Consider the following 17,359-nt stretch of genomic DNA (forward strand, 5'->3'; position numbering starts at 1 on the left):
CATGGTTCGAGCCCCGCATCAGGCTCTGTGCTGACAGCTCAGAGCCTGCAGCCTGCTTCAGATTCTGTGTCTCCTCTCTCTGCCCCTCCCCTGCTCATACTCTGTCTTTGTCTCTCTCTCTCTCCCAAAAGTAAATACATTAAAAGAAAGAAAGAAAGAAAGAAAGAAAGAAAGAAAGAAAGAAAGAAAATGTTATTAAGAAAGTCATAAAGGGGCGCTCCTGCTGGCTCAGTTGGTAGAGTGTGCAACTCTTGATCGCAAGGTTATGAGTTTGAACCCCATGTTGGGTGGAGAAATTACTTAAAAATAAAACCTTAAAAAAGAAAAGAAAAGAAAAGAAAAGAAAAAGTCATGAGGAAGAGAAAAGACATTTGTAGTACTGTACTGTAAAAATCCCACATATAGGAGCACCTGGGTGGCTCAGTCAGTTAAGCATCTGACTTTGGCTCAGGTCATGATCTCATGGTTCATGAGTTCTAGCCCTGCATCAGGCCCTGTGCTGACAGCTCAGAGCCTGGAGCCTGCTTCGGATTCTGTGTCTCCCTCTCACTCTGCGCCTCCCCTGTTCGTGCTCTGTCTCTCTCTGTCTCAAAAATAAATAAAAACATTTAAAAAAATTGCACATATAAATGGACCTGCATAGTTTACACCCATGGGTCAACTATATATAATATTCCCCATATTTGAGAGCGTATTTTAAACAACACTCTTTTTTTTTTAAGTTTTATTTATTTATTTTGAGAGAGAGAGAGTGCGTGAGCAGGGAGGGGCAAAGAGACAGAATCCCAAGCAGGCTCCACACTGTCAGCACAGAGCCCTATGTGGGGCTTGAGCCCTCGAACTGTGAGATCATAACATAAGCTGAAACCAAGAGTCAGATGCTTAGCTGACTGAACCACCAAGGCACCCCCTAGACATCACTCTTAAAAGGTACATAAGTAGCAGTTCCTCAATTTCTAATGCCAAATGTTAGGGCTTAACTTTCCTTCCTTCCTTCCTTCCTTCCTTCCTTCCTTCCTTCCTTCCTTCTTTCCTCACTGGATTACTATGAACTGATGTTTTGGGTTCAGTAGCCATACTATGTTAATGGTTGATATAAAAAGTAACATATCAAACTGAAAGAACCATCGTTTGACTGTTTTTCCTATTTAGGGTTTATGTTGCTGAATCTCTCATTTCCAGTGCTGGAGAAGGACTGTTTTCCAAGGTAGCAGTGGGACCTAATACTGTTATATCTTTTTATAATGGAGTTCGAATTACACACCAAGAGGTGAGTGGGGTAGAAGCGGAGAATCAACTTGATTGGCTAACGGGCTTTGTTTCAAACAGTCTTAATTTTCCTGTTAGCCCCTTCAGTATTCCCTAGAAATATGAAAGAACAGTCTTTTTTGGTAAAACTGGTGGGATATACTGTCTCATAGCAGTCTTTGGACTGCTGTCGCAAAAATACCATTCACAGCATGGCCTATAAACAACAAAAATTTATTTCTCACAGTTCTGGAGGCTGGAAGTCCAAGGTCAACGTATTGACAGATTTGGTGTCTGGTCGGTCCACTTCCTGGTTCATGAATGACCCTCTTGTCATCGCAGCCTCACATGGCGGGAGGGACAGGGGATCTCTCTGGGGTCTCTTTTAAGTTTCACAGCTATTTTATCAAAAGTGGGATATTGCCGTGAATGAGACAGCAATTGCTTTGCACTGTGCTACACCCAGTATCTGAAAAATTGAGATCCAACTGGACTCTGTTAGTAATTATTATGATCTTGCACAGGGCACTGTATAGGCAGGCCCCCTCCCGTTTGTGCGAAAGTCACACAGTAGCCTGCATCCAGCCAGGAAGTGTTCTACTGCCAAAAAAACCCCCAAAAAAACCCCAAAAAGAAAACAAAAACAAACAAACAAACAAAAAAAACGAAAACAAAAAGTTAAAGAATAATCACCTCTTGCCTTTAAAATACAACTTTGGTATATTTTCCAGAATTCATGTGTGTTTTTGCTTCTGTTTCTTCGCTTCACAATGAACTTCCTTACATGTCTGCCTAAGGGCAGAAAGTCGATGCTTTAGCCTGGCTTGTCGTCTCCATCTGGTCTCACTTGCATTAAGCGTGTAGGACTTGGGCTTGCTGGTTCTATTGCTCATTCGTGTCTTCACTTTTTTACTTCCTGCCGTGGACTGCTATGGGGGAAATGCCATGAAATCATCAAGTGTTTGCACTTTCAAAGCCGTCGTACCGACAAGGATGGCTTTGCACTCAAACTGAGCCCTGGCCGGGCACGCGGTATCCCCTGGTCATAGCCAGACTTCTGTGTCTGATGGTCCAGGAAATTCAGTATATGAAAGGTGGCTCAGGATATTGACACGCTACTTATTTATTCTAACATTAGATAACCGGTAACAAAACTGAAGCCCAGAGAGGGTAAGCCATTTGCCCCCAAGGTCACAAATACAGTAACCGTCAGAGTTCAAGCACAATTTCAAACAGCAGAATCTGGCTCCAGGCGAAACTCACTGTGCTGTACTGTATAAATGGATGGGCACCCTCCTTCCTGAAATTTAGATTCTATTGGGGAGATAAGAAAAATACACAACTGACAGCAACCTAAAGTAGATGGTATCTCAGTATCACATGACAGGGCTGGAATATTAAGACCCGTGAAGATTTTTTTCACGTTCATCACTGCTATATTCCCTGCACCTAGGACAGTGCCTGGCATATGGTAGGCACTCAGTAAATAGTTGTTGAATAAATATCAGGTACAAATAACAGCCCAGTTGTAATTTAGGGGCAGGAGAGACAGTACACCTCTGAGAGTCAATAGTTCTATATAAAAATGTGATCCTAGGGGCGCCTGGGTGGCGCAGTCGGTTAAGCGTCCGACTTCAGCCAGGTCACGATCTCGTGGTCCGTGAGTTCGAGGCCCGCGTCAGGCTCTGGGCTGATGGCTCAGAGCTTGGAGCCTGTTTCCGATTCTGTATCTCCCTCTCTCTCTGCCCCTCCCCCGTTCATGCTCTGTCTCTCTCTGTCCCAAAAATAAATAAACGTTGAAAAAAAAAATTTTTTTTAAAAAATGTGATCCTAGGGCCACCTGTGTGGCTCAGTCGGGGAAGCATCCGACTCTTTGATTTCGGCTCCAGTCACAATCTTATGGTTCATGAGATCAAGATCTGCACTGGGCTCCATGCTGACAGTGCAGAGCCTGCTTGGGGTTCTTTCTTTCTCTCCCTCTCTCTGCCCCTCCCCCCCACCTCAAAAATAAATAAATAAATAAAAAAGTGATCCTATTTACTCTCAAAAAACTGTTCGGCTGGCATCACCAGATCCTGGGCTGTGGCTTGGGGTGGGGAAGTGGCTTGGAGAAGGGAAGCCTATTAGTGAATGAGCCCTAATGTAGGTAAGAAAGCACACTGGTAGCTGGGGACTCTGCTGGTCACATTGGTCACCCGCTTGTAACAAAGGTGAAGGACTCTCCTGAAACACAGTTTTGCATTCTCAAGTTCTGGTTCCACTTGATGTTCTTACTTTTGTTTTTCTTTTGCCTCATCTTCACAGTAGGGGTCCAAGGGATTTGGAGGTTGATCAGAGAAACAGATAAGACCACAGGAGGCAGTAGCACACAGGTTTTCTTGACACTGGGCAGTGCTTAGGGTGGCAAGAGACGGGATGTGCTCCCAGCATGAAACAGTCCAGAAGCTTGTGCACGAAGGCCACAAACAGAGCAGGAGGAAGGCAGGGAACTCCCAGGAAAGAGAGGGACAGAGAGGGGGCTTATGTGTCTAGGTGACCTGGAGTACGGTGAAGGGTCTCTGGACCAGAGACCTCCAAAGGACAGAGGCCGTCTGGGGGCTTTATGGGGCTGGAATGATCTACTGCTGGCAGATGTGGGGTCAGGTGTCCCCAGGAAAGCAGGCCCTGAATGGCTAAAACTCTGCTTTGTTTGGGCCCTTTAAAAAACAATTGGATGTGTAATGGGGTTCCTGGGTATCTCAGTCCGTTGAGTGTCCGACTTTGGCTCAGGTCATGATCTCTCAGTCTGTGAGTTCAAGCCCCGCATCAGGCTCTGTGCTGCCAGCTCAGAGCCTGGAGCCTGCTTCAGATTCTGTCTCTCCCTCTCTCTCTGCCCCACACCCCCACTCACGCTCTGTCTGTCTGTCTCTCTTTCAAAAATAAATAAACTTAAAAAAAAAAAACAATTAGATGTGTAAAAATTTGAGTTCGGTGCTGGAAGGCTTTTGAAGTAACAAGTCTTAGCCTGCAGTGAAGAAATAAACAACCTAGGGACATCTGGTTATATTTTTGTGTGTCTTTTAAGGGACTTCAAATCCTTTTTTTCATAGGAGATAAAGAAAAATTAATACATTGTAAGTTGAGCTGCCTGGTGCTGCCCATAAATGGCTTTTGCACCATCAGTGTGCAGACAGATGCCTTAGGTTCTTTTCACGTATATAACACTCAAACCATGAAACATAAGGATAAATGAGTTAATATTGCTGATGTTCTTTGAGATTTAGGGAGAATGGCTATCTCTAATGTTTGCTTTCTTGTTTTCTACAGGTTGACAGCAGGGACTGGGCCCTTAATGGGAATACCCTCTCCCTCGATGAAGAGACGGTCATTGATGTGCCTGAGCCCTACAACCATGTATCCAAGTACTGTGCCTCCTTGGGACACAAGGCAAATCACTCCTTCACTCCAAACTGCGTCTATGACATGTGAGTATGACACCGAGCTGCCAGGGCAGATCTTAGGTCCTATCCGCCAGGGCCCTGAGACTGAGGAGGGCATGTAACAGGTGTCATCCTGCCCCACAGAAGGCCGCTCCCTCCAAGTACCCTCCCAGGACCCTCACAGTTATGACCTGAAACTCAGAATCTAACTAGCTCCTCCTCTGGCCTTAGTAGGCCAAGAAATGGAAAAGTGCTTGGAAGGGTAGAAATGCTACAGAAATGTGTGCGCTGTTTTGCTGATGCTTTTTTGTCCTTACGTTGTCTCATTCTGGAAAAGTAAGGGCGGTGTTATACTTGAAATACTAGAAAAATTAAAATTGTTCTGCACAGTGGAGATTAGTGAACTCTTTTAGGTGTGAAAGGAAGGAGGAAAATAAAACGCTAAAGCTTAGGGCACAAGGTCTCGGTGTTGGAAAAGACCCCTGAAATCAGAGTCCGCATTATTTGACAACACAGAGGAAAGAAATACTGTCACATGCTACAATGTGGATGAGCCTTGAAAACATCATGCTAAGTGCAAGAAGCTAGTCACATAAGGCCCATAGTGTATGATTCCATTGGTATGAATTGTCCACCACAGCAGAATTCATGGAGGCAGAATATAGATCAGTGGTTGCCCAGGGCCGGGGGGAGTGGAGGGAAATGAGGTTAATGGCGCATGAGCATGGGGTCTCTTTTGAGGGTGGTGCAAGGAACTAAAATTAGACAGTGGTGATGGTTGCACGACTGAAACCCACTGAACTGTATACCTCAAATGAGTGAATTATGAGGTATATAAATTGCATCTCAACAAAGCTCTTATTTTAAAAAGCCAAATAATCCTACCTCTCAGAGTTTGAGCCTCCACTTCCACCTGCTCGTAGAACCTGTTCTTGTAAACCTCCACGACGGGGAGCCGCCCTTGAGGGCAGCTATCTGGACAAACTGAAGATTTTATGAAACTAGCTTTTGGGCTCTGATGATTAGAATGTTGTTTCCGTGGATACTAAGTGGGTTTCCTGGAACAGCCAGCCCTTGGCCCTAATCATTTCCCTTTCTCGTGCACTATGCCAGTCTCTCTTCCCCATAGCAGCCCTACAAATATTTTAGAAGTTTTCATATACCCCTTGAATATCCTCCTTCCAAAGTGAAGCGTCTCTGACTATTCCTTGGAGGGTATAGTTGGGATTCCTTGTACCATCATCATTGATCTCCTTAGCTCAGTTGGAGAATGCCAGATCCTCCTGGGGGCCAGGCAGCTGCATGCAACCTTTTCTGCTCAGTTAGAGCCTGCAGTCCCTCAGTGTATTGCTTGTTAACAGAAGCAGGATTAGATCCTGTGCATTTAATCTGTGGGAAAATTGCCAGGATTTGAATGTCCCTCCTTGCATCCCTGAGATGGCTTGAAAATTGTTCTGGCAGGGACTTGCTCCCCTTGGCACCCAGAAACAAGTACTGAAGCTTCAACTGCTGTTTAAAGGGCAGGTAGAAATGGCAAAGGACATGTGTCATGTAAAATGAAACTGACACTGTTATTAACTCCAAGGCTTTCGTGGCCAATGTGAGTTAGGCCAAAGCATCGTTCCAAGCTGCACACAGCTTACCAACAATCTTTTAGAGCAGTGGTAACTAGCGATAATAAATGCTACTTAGACTGCTCTTTCAAAACAAATTAGTTCTGTGATTTCATTGCAAGGACATGATTTTTCTCCCCAAAAGGAAGAGAGCACAGGAGACAAGGGAGGGAACCATTTGTGCAGGATCAAGTCCCTGTACTCTTCAGGGTTATTTTCTTTGAGTCCAATGTGAAATATTAGTTGTTTGGGGTAATGGGAAGACTACCTGAATAAGAATATATCATCATATAAAATTCAGAGACATGGGGTACCTGGGTGGCTCAGTTGGTTAAGCTTCTGACTGCAGCTCAGGTCACGATCTCACCCTTCGTGAGTTCAAGCCCCGCGTTGGGCTGTGCGCTGACAGGTCAGAGCCTGGAGTCTGCTTCAGATTCTGTGTTTCTCTCTCTGTCCCTCCCTCCCTCACTCTCTCTCTCTCTCTCTCTCTCTCTCTCTCTCTTTGTCTCTCAAAAATAAACACTAAAAAAAATTTCAGATACCAATTCATGGCATTCATTTGTCTGTAAAATCATTGGTATTATGCACACTTTGACATAAACAAAACAATATCCCATAAGCTGTAGTCTGATACAAAATGCCAAATGGACTGCTTTCCTAGTTGTAAATATAGGTAACATGTCACCAAGGGGCCAAACCACTCGGTGCAGAGGTTTGCTTTGACCAGTAATCGTGCTGCTGGCGTTTTCTGAGCACTTTAGGCTGGTGCTGTGCAAACAGCTTCTCCTGAATTACCTCATTTAGTCCTCCCAGTACCTCTGTGGGGCAACTTCCGTTACCGTCCCCTCACTCGTGGACAGGAAACTCGGACCTCTTAGTCCAAGTGGCTAAGTGTCCTTAATTGTTGTGCCTTAGTGCTTGCCTTGGAGAATCAGCACCTGAAATTGAGTTTTTTTCAGGGTGTCCATTTTCTACTCTTTGAAAATAACAGTAACACGTAGGAAAATGAAAATAGAAGAGGGTTGTAACAGAAGTCTTAGGCTTCTCCCAGACTTTTTCAGTGCACAAGAAGATTAGCTTGAGCTCCATTTCAGGGGTATTATTATTTTTTTAATTTTTTAACCTTTATTTATTTTTGAGACAGAGAGAGACAGAGCATGAACGGGGGAGGGTCAGAGAGAGAGGGTGACACAGAACCCGAAGCAGGCTCCAGGCTCTGAGCTGTCAGCACAGAGCCCGACGTGGGGCTCGAACTCACAAACCCTGAGATCATGACCTGAGCCAAAGTCGGACGCTTAACCGACTGAGCCACCCAGGCACCCCAGGGGTATTATTTTATTCATGAAATGTTTTAATTTAGAGACAAAGAGTTGTGATTTTCATCAGGAATTCCTGAGTTCCTGGGGCAGGGATGGATGTCTGTGATGGGGCACAGTGTGAGAATTCTGTGCGTGTGCACATGCTCACACACAATGCACATGTAGTCACTTAGAGTAGCTGAGTCCTCTGTGCCAAGTATTGTCTGAGATGTTTTATATATGTGATCCTATTTTGTCACAATGACAACTCTTAATAGGATTAGGATTACTACTATTACCATGAATTTGCAGGTAAGGAAAGTGAGATTCAGAGATACGGAAGTAAGCTCTCTGAGAGGGGGCAGTAATAATGTGTCGAACCAGGACTCACACCAGAGTCTTCTGACCCTGAGTCAAGAGTGCTTTCCAGGAAAGATGACACCCATGTGGGGTGAACATAGAGACCCCTGGGAGTGAGGGTGAGGTTGTTCCTTTGTCCACCACGTAAAAGATGTCCCTAAACCACGGACACACTCCTTTCCTCACCACCAATAGAGGGAACTAGCCAAGTACTTCCTATCATGGTGCATGTGCCAATCTAACTTAGGGTCTGGAAACTTCTCCTGTGGTGTCTCAATGTCCTTTGCTCACAATGTGACTATAAACGAATGAGATTTATTTGACCAATACATATAGAAATAAAGCAAATGTCTTTTTGGCCATGCCTTACATATATGTATATATCCATTTGGGGTTTCGGAAGCCGTTAGGTGAGCTAAAAGTCTGTTACTGACTTATCTCCTATTCTCCCGCAGGTGTTATGGGAGTGAACCGGGTTGGGAGCCTTTGGTAGAGGAACGTAGCCATAGCGTTAGCCCTGCCTCAGGTTCTGAGACACCCGCAGCTGCTCCCTTCACAAGATGCTTCACAGGGAAATATTTAAAAGGCAGGTTGGCAGAGAGGTCTAGGCTTCCCTCTTGGAAAGAAATCTTCATCTACTTTTATGCTAGAAAACAACACTTCCTCTGTCTGTATAGTTGAAATACAGAGTTTTTTGCTTTTAAAAGTCCGGAGGGCTCTTCCTTACAGCTCCCAAAACACCCTGATAAAGCCTTGCCCACAAGGTACAGCCGGCTCATCGCCTGCTACGGGCCACATGAGCCGAAATGCTGCTCTGGATCCAGTTTCTCATTAAGGACAGATTTTTGTGGTTGACCATGATTGTTGGTTTATAAATACAGAGTGCCATATATGCTCAAAAAGGAAGATAGAACAGAGATTTTTAAACTTGAGCGTGCACATGAATCACCTGGAGCTGTTGTTAAAATGCAGATTCCAGATCAGGTCTGGGCGGGGCTGAGATTCTCCACGTCTAGCTGCTCGCAGGTGAGAAGCTGAGGCTGGCCGATACGTGGGCCACACTTGAGGACCTACCAGTGGTACCCGGGGAAGAGCTCGTGGGGGATTCCTATCCCCACCCCCACCCGCACCCAGGCTTTGCTTCTGACCTCCTGGTCTGGCCCAGGAATGACTGTGTGCATCTTGGTGTCTAGGTTTGTCCACCCCCGCTTTGGGCCCATCAAATGCATCCGCACACTCCGAGCTGTGGAGGCTGATGAGGAACTCACCGTTGCCTACGGCTATGACCACAGTCCCCCGGGGAAGAGTGGGCCTGAAGCCCCTGAGTGGTACCAGGTGGAGCTAAAGGCCTTCCAGGCCACCCAGCAGAAGTGAAAGGCTCAGCCCTGGGCTTCAGAGACCTGGAATAGAAACTTGGATCTATGCACTACGTTTTCCGACAACGGGACAACCAGGGACTGCTCATGCTGTGACATCACATCCTCTCACGCTGCGTTAGCAACGACTTTCTCGCATACTAACTAGGCTTGACTGTATTACTCATACCAGATTTAAAATTAGCTAGCCTTGCAACAACGTCCTACTGAGAGGTATTGTCGAACACTTGACACAGCATGATGTTCTTGGGTGGTTCAAGTCTAAATCTGTACCACACTCAGAGATGCCAAATGATTAGACTGAAAAAGGGAAAGGGGGCTTTTCAGTCATTTTTAGCCAGTGGTTTTTCCATGATGTTTTTTCCTACGGCCAACACCAGGTGTGTTTTCACACTTGGTGTATGTGCCGTATGGAGGATAGAGAATTACTACATTTTTATTCTCTAAATGTAGTATAATTTGCCTTTTAACCTTTGATCTGTATCTTGCAATAGAATGGCTTTGGTTTTTTTTTTTCCTAGCGAACAGAACCCCACTTTTTGAGTCATTTCACCCCTCAGTCTCATTCTCTATCTTAGCTATATCTTTTATAAGAGAAAACTTCCAAATGGATTTCGTGTCCGTGCCAGTGCGTAGGTCTCTCTGGCTCTTTCTATATCATTGTTTCATTATTATGTCCTAATATAAAGAACTGGCTCATAGGGCCAGGGTATTATTATAGAATTATTATTCTCGCATGTAAACAAAGATACCTTTGCTTTAAGATGTGAGAAGAGATGAGTTTACGTTGTTTGCGTTAAGTTATGGAAGAGTTGTAATATATACTTTAAGAAAGGAGAGAGGGAAATTAGTACTTCTAAGCAGTAACTGTGGCAATTTTGCAATATCTTTAATAGTACTAGTAATTTCTTCTCCTCGGGTACACTTTAAATGTACATAACATAGAGCAGTCTGGCTTGTGGTACAGTGCATCGAATTCAAAAGTCAAATAACAAACTAGAATTCTAACACAGAATTCAAAAGTTGATTTTTTTTTTTAATTGCTACTGTTAAGAGAGACATACTGATCACTAGGTACAAATCTAAACCTTAATACTAAAACTCTTCATTATTGTAACTTCAAAGCACTTACCTGCTTCAAAGCATTGTGAATTAAGAGTAATACCTGTATAGTTTAAAAGCAATGATATCAATAGCATTTCAGCGATTTTGCGAGCCATGTGTAACCACAAGTGCAGAAATAAGGAGAAAACCCCTGTTTTTTTAGTTTAGCTAGTTAGGTATGTAACGTATCTGGGATCGCTCTGAATGAATTCGGAGAGTTCTGGGCTTTTGCCAGCGCCCTCACCACGTGCCCTAGCCATGTCTTGTTCAGATGCCTCCACAAGGCAGCTGGAAAGTTCTGGAGAGCAGCGGTGGTTCTGAAATGCAGCCGCTGGTGGTGGCACCTGTCACCTGAGCCGGTTTGGTCTTGAGAGCGAAAGCCTTCCAAGCCAGTGGCGGAGCTCTGGCTGAGCACGGATTGCTTGGTAGCGGTGAGAGGAGTAAAGAAACAGGACAGAATTTGCTCCTTCTTGTCAGGTGCACGTTGTTCTTAGGAAGAAGTTAGCAAAAGTGCTCCATCCAGCGCTGTTCACAACTTTCAGTTCAGGCGGCCCCTGGACACAGGATTCAGCCCTCAAACAGTGACAGAAGGGGCCCCTCCCTCCTTTGCAGGGCCCAGCATCCTGGAGCTCCCCCCCCCCCCCCCGCCGCCCCAGCAGTGCCAGGGCACGTGGCCAGTGCAAGGCGTGCACCCAGGTGGCAGTGGTTTCAGGGAGGATGAGCTGAGTGTTCACAGGTGAGAAGTGGTCAGGGCTGCCAGAAAGATCTCCCGCAAAAGGAACCAATAGGGTTTTTAGATGAAAACGCAGCAGGATAGGATAGCTTCTTCTCTGTAGAAAGAGACCATTCTGTAGACAGCGACAGAGGGACAGTCTCGGGACTTGTATTGTGACGGGTGCTTTAATTCAAATGCGTCCCAAAGTCAGTGACTGTCTTCAGGAGAAAGATGGCTCTACTTGGCCCTCGGCCAGTTGAGCTGTAGAGCCAGGTCAGCGAGCGAGTCAGGATGGAGCCGGTCACACTTCCAACACAGCTGTGCCTCGGAGTGACGTCATTCCCGGGGACAATGTCATTCTTGCTGAGGCTGCAGTGGGGGTGTAATCTCTGACCTGATGGGTTATTGGAACTACCCCACTCAAATGGAATCTTTTTTTCTTCCTTTCTTTCCTTTGATATAAGGCATTGAAGAGTTGTAAGGAGTACCAGCTAACCCATTTTTCAAATTAGATATGTAATGACAACCCTCAGTTTAAAACCCAGCAGTATGTCTGTGACCTTCAGACAAATCGGGGGAAACAGTAAGTACACCCAAGCCTCTCTCTCTCTCTCTCTCTCTCTCGTTCTTTTCCGTCCTCTCCCTCCCTGTTCTGAGCGTCTCTCCTTTCTTGCGAGGCCCTCCGTGCGTACCTCTGGCCATTTACTCTGCGTCTCTGCCTGGCTTTGTCGCTCCTGCTCTCCCACGACACCCCCCCCCCCACCAAACCCCACTCCCAAATGGAAGGCTTTGTCATGGACTGGAATCAGAGGGGGGTTGAGGTTCACTGTGTTCTGTAGGTAGGTAAAGAAGTCGTGGTGGTTTGAGGTACCATAAGGAATTAACGGGTGAGAAAGGAACGTGTTTGTTCCTTATTCGAGCCGAAGTGTGACAGGGAAAGCCTCGGGATGTATTTCTCTACTGAATCTTTACATCCACGGTGGAAGGAAACATGTCAGGAAGCAGCCAAATCTGGTAGTTTTGGTCGCATCATGACCACAGCAGAATTGTGGAAGATTCCATGCGGTGGGGAATAAAGAAATAACTTTGTGCTCTCCCAAAACACGCTGGCACCCGTGAGGGTACGTCTGGAGGAGATTCACTCAGAGCTGTCTCGGTCCAACTCCTGCATGACTAGATCTTTCCTTAGCAGCTTTTCTAGGACAAAATACTATCTTGTGTTAGAGTTAGGAATAGGAACTAATCTGTAGGAGTATGTCCCACATGGACATTTGAACGGACTAACAAGACAACGGTAAGGACTGAGTTTCCGACACAAAGGAACGATGACATTAAGAGGCAACAGGCAGGGAGGGCTTGAGTTTCGTAGTACCTATTCTTATTTTAACCTGCTTCATCCCTGGTCTACCTGAGAAACAAAGAAGGAAGTTCGTTTTTCAAGACCTCTTTAAACCTGTCCGGGGCTGTAGTTAAATGTATTTGCCTTCCGCGGTTTCTTCACACTTGAAAAACTATTTCCTTACCACCAACAACCTGGAAAGGCCAACGTGGAAGCAAAAGTGTAACCATTTACAACATTTAATTGTAACTATTAAAATGGCAGTAACTGTAAACAGTGAATTCAAGGGTTGCCTTCTCAGTGAGACAGTATGTGGCACTTTATAGAAACTTTCCTTTAATATATAAAATTTTAAATCACTCACTACAAAGTGCATTTAAGATCTTCCAAGAAAGTATAGTTTTCTGTTTTGCCTTGTTTTAAAACAGTTGCCTCAAGTTTCTGTCTTAAGAGTAGTGATTTAGAATCCAGACATCTTTTTTTTTTTTTTTAGAAAAACAAGCAAAACTATGTTGCAAGACTGATAGTTGTAATGTTTATTTGCCACAGATCAAAGGTTCACAAAATATATTAAATTTACATCTACTTGAGGTACCTTGATAGATTGTGTTTTCTTTGATCTTTCCCTTCAGGAATTTGGAGCCTTGTTGTCACTTTTTTATTTTAAAACTACTAAATTTTAATAGTTTTATTTTGCCAAATGTGTGCAGACATATTCAAAGCAATGAAACTATTTCAAGCCATACAACCACAGGGGTGGAAACCCTTTTCACAAATTTTAATGTGTTTGTATGTAAATAGATGTTTGTATGAAATATTTTCACGGTAGAATGAATATATTTAAATGAAGTTGAATTATTCCAGTGCTATTTAAACAAATTACAAAATTTTTGGTGAGAATTACCTGAGTCTATTGAGATACAATGCAGGTCAATTTTGATTTTTAAAACTCAAAAGCCTACAAATAACTCTGACTGATGGCAACTGCCCTGCGTTGTTGCATCTGACGTGGAGAGAGCTTGTAGGCTTCCCCAGTGCCTCTGCCGCTTCCTGGTGTAAGTTAGGTGCTCATGGAGGTGTGTCCACCTTTAAGTGACATCACTCCAGGCCTTTGAGGGCCCGCGAGTGAATTAGAGGCATTAGAGACACTGGTGCAGTTATCCGGAGCACAATTTCTTTGCAGGGCAGCAGAATCAGAAGCCAGATGTGGCCGTGGGAACCTTAGAACTGGGTTTTCTGGCCACCATCAACCGCCACCCTTACTGCCTAGTCACACATGTCAGGGAGGCTGCCCTCAGTGGAGTTGGGGTTCAGACCCCAGGGTGGAACTTCACGGTTTTGCCAGCAGTCCCTGCCTCCTGGCCTCCGCCTCACTGGGAGGAAGGAGGAGGGAGCCGCTGGCAAGGGGCCCATTTCTCAGCACAGTCCATTTCCCGTCTCAGCTCTGGGAGACTATGCACGCAAGCACCAAACTTTCAACCAGAGAGAGACGTCCTCGGATAATGCAAATCCTTGCTTCCTCTGTCTGTGACTTTACACACTGTTGTTAGAAGTCGTTTTAATATCAAGACCAATCACATCTCTGGGACATACCTCCCAACTCTCCTGACTCTTACGTTACTAGAACAACTCCTTTGTAACGGCATTCAACTTGAGTGGGTTGTGTGTTTGTTTGTTTTCCCTCTGCTTCGGTCCTGGATATAAAGAAATGATAAACATGACAAATTTTCACTGTGTATACTAGCAATATGTACACACACGCCAATGTATCTTAACATAGTGACTTGGTTATATTTTGGGTTCCTATAATTAACTTCGATCCTTGCATTGGGAAACCACAGGGGTGTGTGATGTCTGCTTACCATAGAAGAAATCAGGTTCATGGTCTGAGCTCCCTCTTTCAAAAGGTTTCCTCTTGGGTTTTCTACGTTCTCCTTTTATCCTGAAATGCATTTATTAGGTTGTGAGGTATGTTTAAGGATTGGAACCTAGGGGTATGCTTTCAGCATTCATTGCAACCAAAAGTTAACCCCGTCACAGTTAACAAAAGATTGGTCTTTTGTGGAATTTGAACTAAATCTATGAGCCTTATTCAAGATCTATGATTCTATGATTTTTTTAAATTATGGGAAATTAATGAAAGATGTTTACATGAATAATGTTTGCCCTTACTGTGTTATGAATGAGTTTTTTTGTAGTGTGTCTGGGTGCATGTGCAAGAGAGTAGGAAAAATGTTTCTGAAACAAAACTTGACAAATATTTGTAATGAAAAGTAAATTTAAAGATTGCTATAATTGCGCTATAGAAACAATGCAAGTATTAAAATATACAATCATCTGTCAGTGTCTTTCTTTGTCATCTAGGGCAGAAAGGCAGTAACATTGTTCTTATGACATGTCTATTGTATGTCGAAATTACTAAGCCAACCTTTACATTTTGAGTTATTTTAAAATGTGATTAGCCATTTGCCATTTTCAAAGCATTAGAGGAGAGGGGAGGAGGGGTATAAAATGGTTAGGAGCTTTGTATTTAGCACGATTCCACGTGTACCTATGAATCCAGAAGAATTATCAACATCACACAAGAGGGTCTAGTTGATTACATAAAGGTTAAGGGTATTGGATATAAATGAAATGATCAGGGGAAATACCTGAAGGATGGGAAGCTTCGGCTCATGGTTTAAAGAAGATAATGGGAATTTTGTGAGATGTTGCGGTAGATTGTGGAGACCTTAGGACAGCTTTGAGCTGAGGAAACCGGCAACCCCTGACTCCTCCCCAGATCACAGCTCGCATTCCCAAACTTGCCCCTCCAACATTCCCAAGGAACAAAAGCCAAAGACACCGGAGGTAAAAATAATACTTTGCTATTAGTTGTGCCTTGTGCCCAGGGACCCAAAGCAATGGATTGGAGTAAGCTGGGTGGTACTATGTGACGGGCAGTTAGGCATTAAACTGAAGCAGGCGTCGAGACCTCCGGTTTTATCTCATCCCCCTCAGTTGCCCAGTCTTTGATCTTATCACACCTCCTAGGAAGAAGACCGAAGCAAGTAAGATGATTAAATCCAACCTGATGCTGGATCAGATTCATCACTTGGATCGAGACACTTCCATATGCTGGATCTTTAAGGCGAAGTTTCACCCACTAACACACAATATTAGTATTCTTCCTCCTTGTGCGGGAGAGGGGTATGAGATTAAAATTTAAATGCTAACGGGGTAAGTCTAAGAAGCTAAAATCTCAAAAGTGAAGGCTCAGGCAACTTTGGGGGCATTAAAATTGGTGTGGAGTCAAAGGTTGTGGAATAAGGTAAGGTGAGGAAGATCGAGACCCCATTCTTTTGGTCTCAGTAATCGTCCCCACGTGTACCTTCCACTAAATATCTTTCTTTAGGTTTTAATGTTTCAGACTGTTCAGCCTGCTAGTTCATATTAGACTTGAAATTATTTCAGTGGTCATATCCAGAATTAGATAGCAGCCATTCAGAAGGCACTTCTGCTGTGGTGGACGTTTAATTTCAGCTCAGCATCTGACTAATTTGGGATGGTTCAATAAGAAAGTTCTACCCCAAAAATATTTTAGAAAGCAACTGTTGCCTTTTATATAAAATGATAATGCAAACTCTGTCTGCTGCAATGTATTGGTATATGTTTTTCTTAAAATTTTGTTTGTTTATGAAAAGCAAAAGCTATGATTTTGAAATTAGAGCTTCACTTCTTATAGGGTACATAGAAAAAAAAATGAATGGATTTATCTAGATTGCTCCCCAATTTTTACTTCAAAGTGTCAGAGTGCTTCCAGCTTTAAGAAACATAAAAACAAGAATCATAAAAACCCAACTCAATATGGCTTAAGAAATAAAGATTTATTACCGCACGTGTAAGACCCTCACAAAGCAAGACACTGTTGAGTGACGCTAGAGTTGATCACTCAGCAGCTCAACCAGGTCCTATCTTTCTGCTCTGCAGTTCTCAGATTTGCCCTCAGGGGCCAGCTCACCTCACAATCACAACATGGCTGCTGCAGTTCCAGACCTCACAGCCGGATTTGGCAGCATCCAGTGGGTAAAAAGGAAAGTCTCTTCTGTGGTCTCTACCACTGAGGAAACCTAAACTAATCATTTAGCAAGGGCCATGGGGGTGCTATGATTATCTGACTGAAGCATATAGCTGTGTGGAGATGGGTGGTTGGCCTGAACAAAGCTGGGGTTTTGGCAGCAAGAAAGAAAGGAGAGATGACAGGCTGACCACCCACAGTATCTGCCTCATCTGCGACACAGGTTTTGCTTTATTTTCTTAAGAGAAGAAAGGAGGTTAGTCTCTTTAAATAAATGAAAGGATTTTTAAATTACTTCAGATCAATTTAGAGAATTCTCAAGTGGTGCATATGAGAGAGGTTCTAAACGATACACTTATGTAGAGTGTATAAGGCAGTGTTAAATATTTAGATTATTTCTTAACAGCCATGTGCTATAGCTGCTGCTATTGTTCCATTTTACAGAAGGGAAAACTGAGGCATAGAGATGTTAAGTAACTTGCAGTTAAGTAATAGTCATGGAAGTGGTAGAGGCAGAGTATGAAGCCGGATGGCTGGGCCCCAGGCTGTTCTCTTAACCACAACTGTGGGATCTCCTCTCTCCTCCTGCCCTTCACATGTTAAGACCATCAGTGAATAACCGGAGCCTTCCTTTTCCTCGATCATTTGCTTAGCCGGCCAACCGTGGAGCCCCGACCGTGGTCCCTCCTTGGGCCAATCCATGGGATACACAGACCAGCTTCCCATGCTTTTATTCTCATTGCTTTCTGCCCTGGTCCAGAGCTCCAACACCTCTCTGCCTGGATTTCTGCCATAGCCTCTCTGTCCCATCTTATGTTTCACTCCTCACT

The 17,359-nt window shown here is 44.2% G+C and overlaps 1 protein-coding gene across 2 annotated transcripts in view; it reads left to right on the forward strand.

Moving 5' to 3' along the window:
• SETD7 (SET domain containing 7, histone lysine methyltransferase) overlaps positions 1 to 15,926 on the forward strand; it is a 50,835-nt gene extending 34,909 nt beyond the window's left edge. Inside the window, exons 7-9 of one of the 2 annotated variants that reach the window (XM_047855196.1) lie at positions 1,153 to 1,270; positions 4,555 to 4,712; positions 15,506 to 15,926. In XM_047855196.1, the coding sequence (XP_047711152.1) occupies positions 1,153 to 1,270; positions 4,555 to 4,712; positions 15,506 to 15,680 (451 nt within the window). In that variant the 3' untranslated portion in view covers positions 15,681 to 15,926. Of the gene's footprint in view, positions 1 to 1,152; positions 1,271 to 4,554; positions 4,713 to 9,131; positions 13,063 to 15,505 lie in introns of those variants that run through there. The other variant, XM_047855195.1, reaches the window with a different exon arrangement.
• Positions 15,927 to 17,359: the final 1,433 nt, after the last annotated feature.

The sequence above is a fragment of the Prionailurus viverrinus genome, chromosome B1 (assembly GCF_022837055.1).
Source record: "Prionailurus viverrinus isolate Anna chromosome B1, UM_Priviv_1.0, whole genome shotgun sequence".
Taxonomy (NCBI): domain Eukaryota; kingdom Metazoa; phylum Chordata; class Mammalia; order Carnivora; family Felidae; genus Prionailurus; species Prionailurus viverrinus.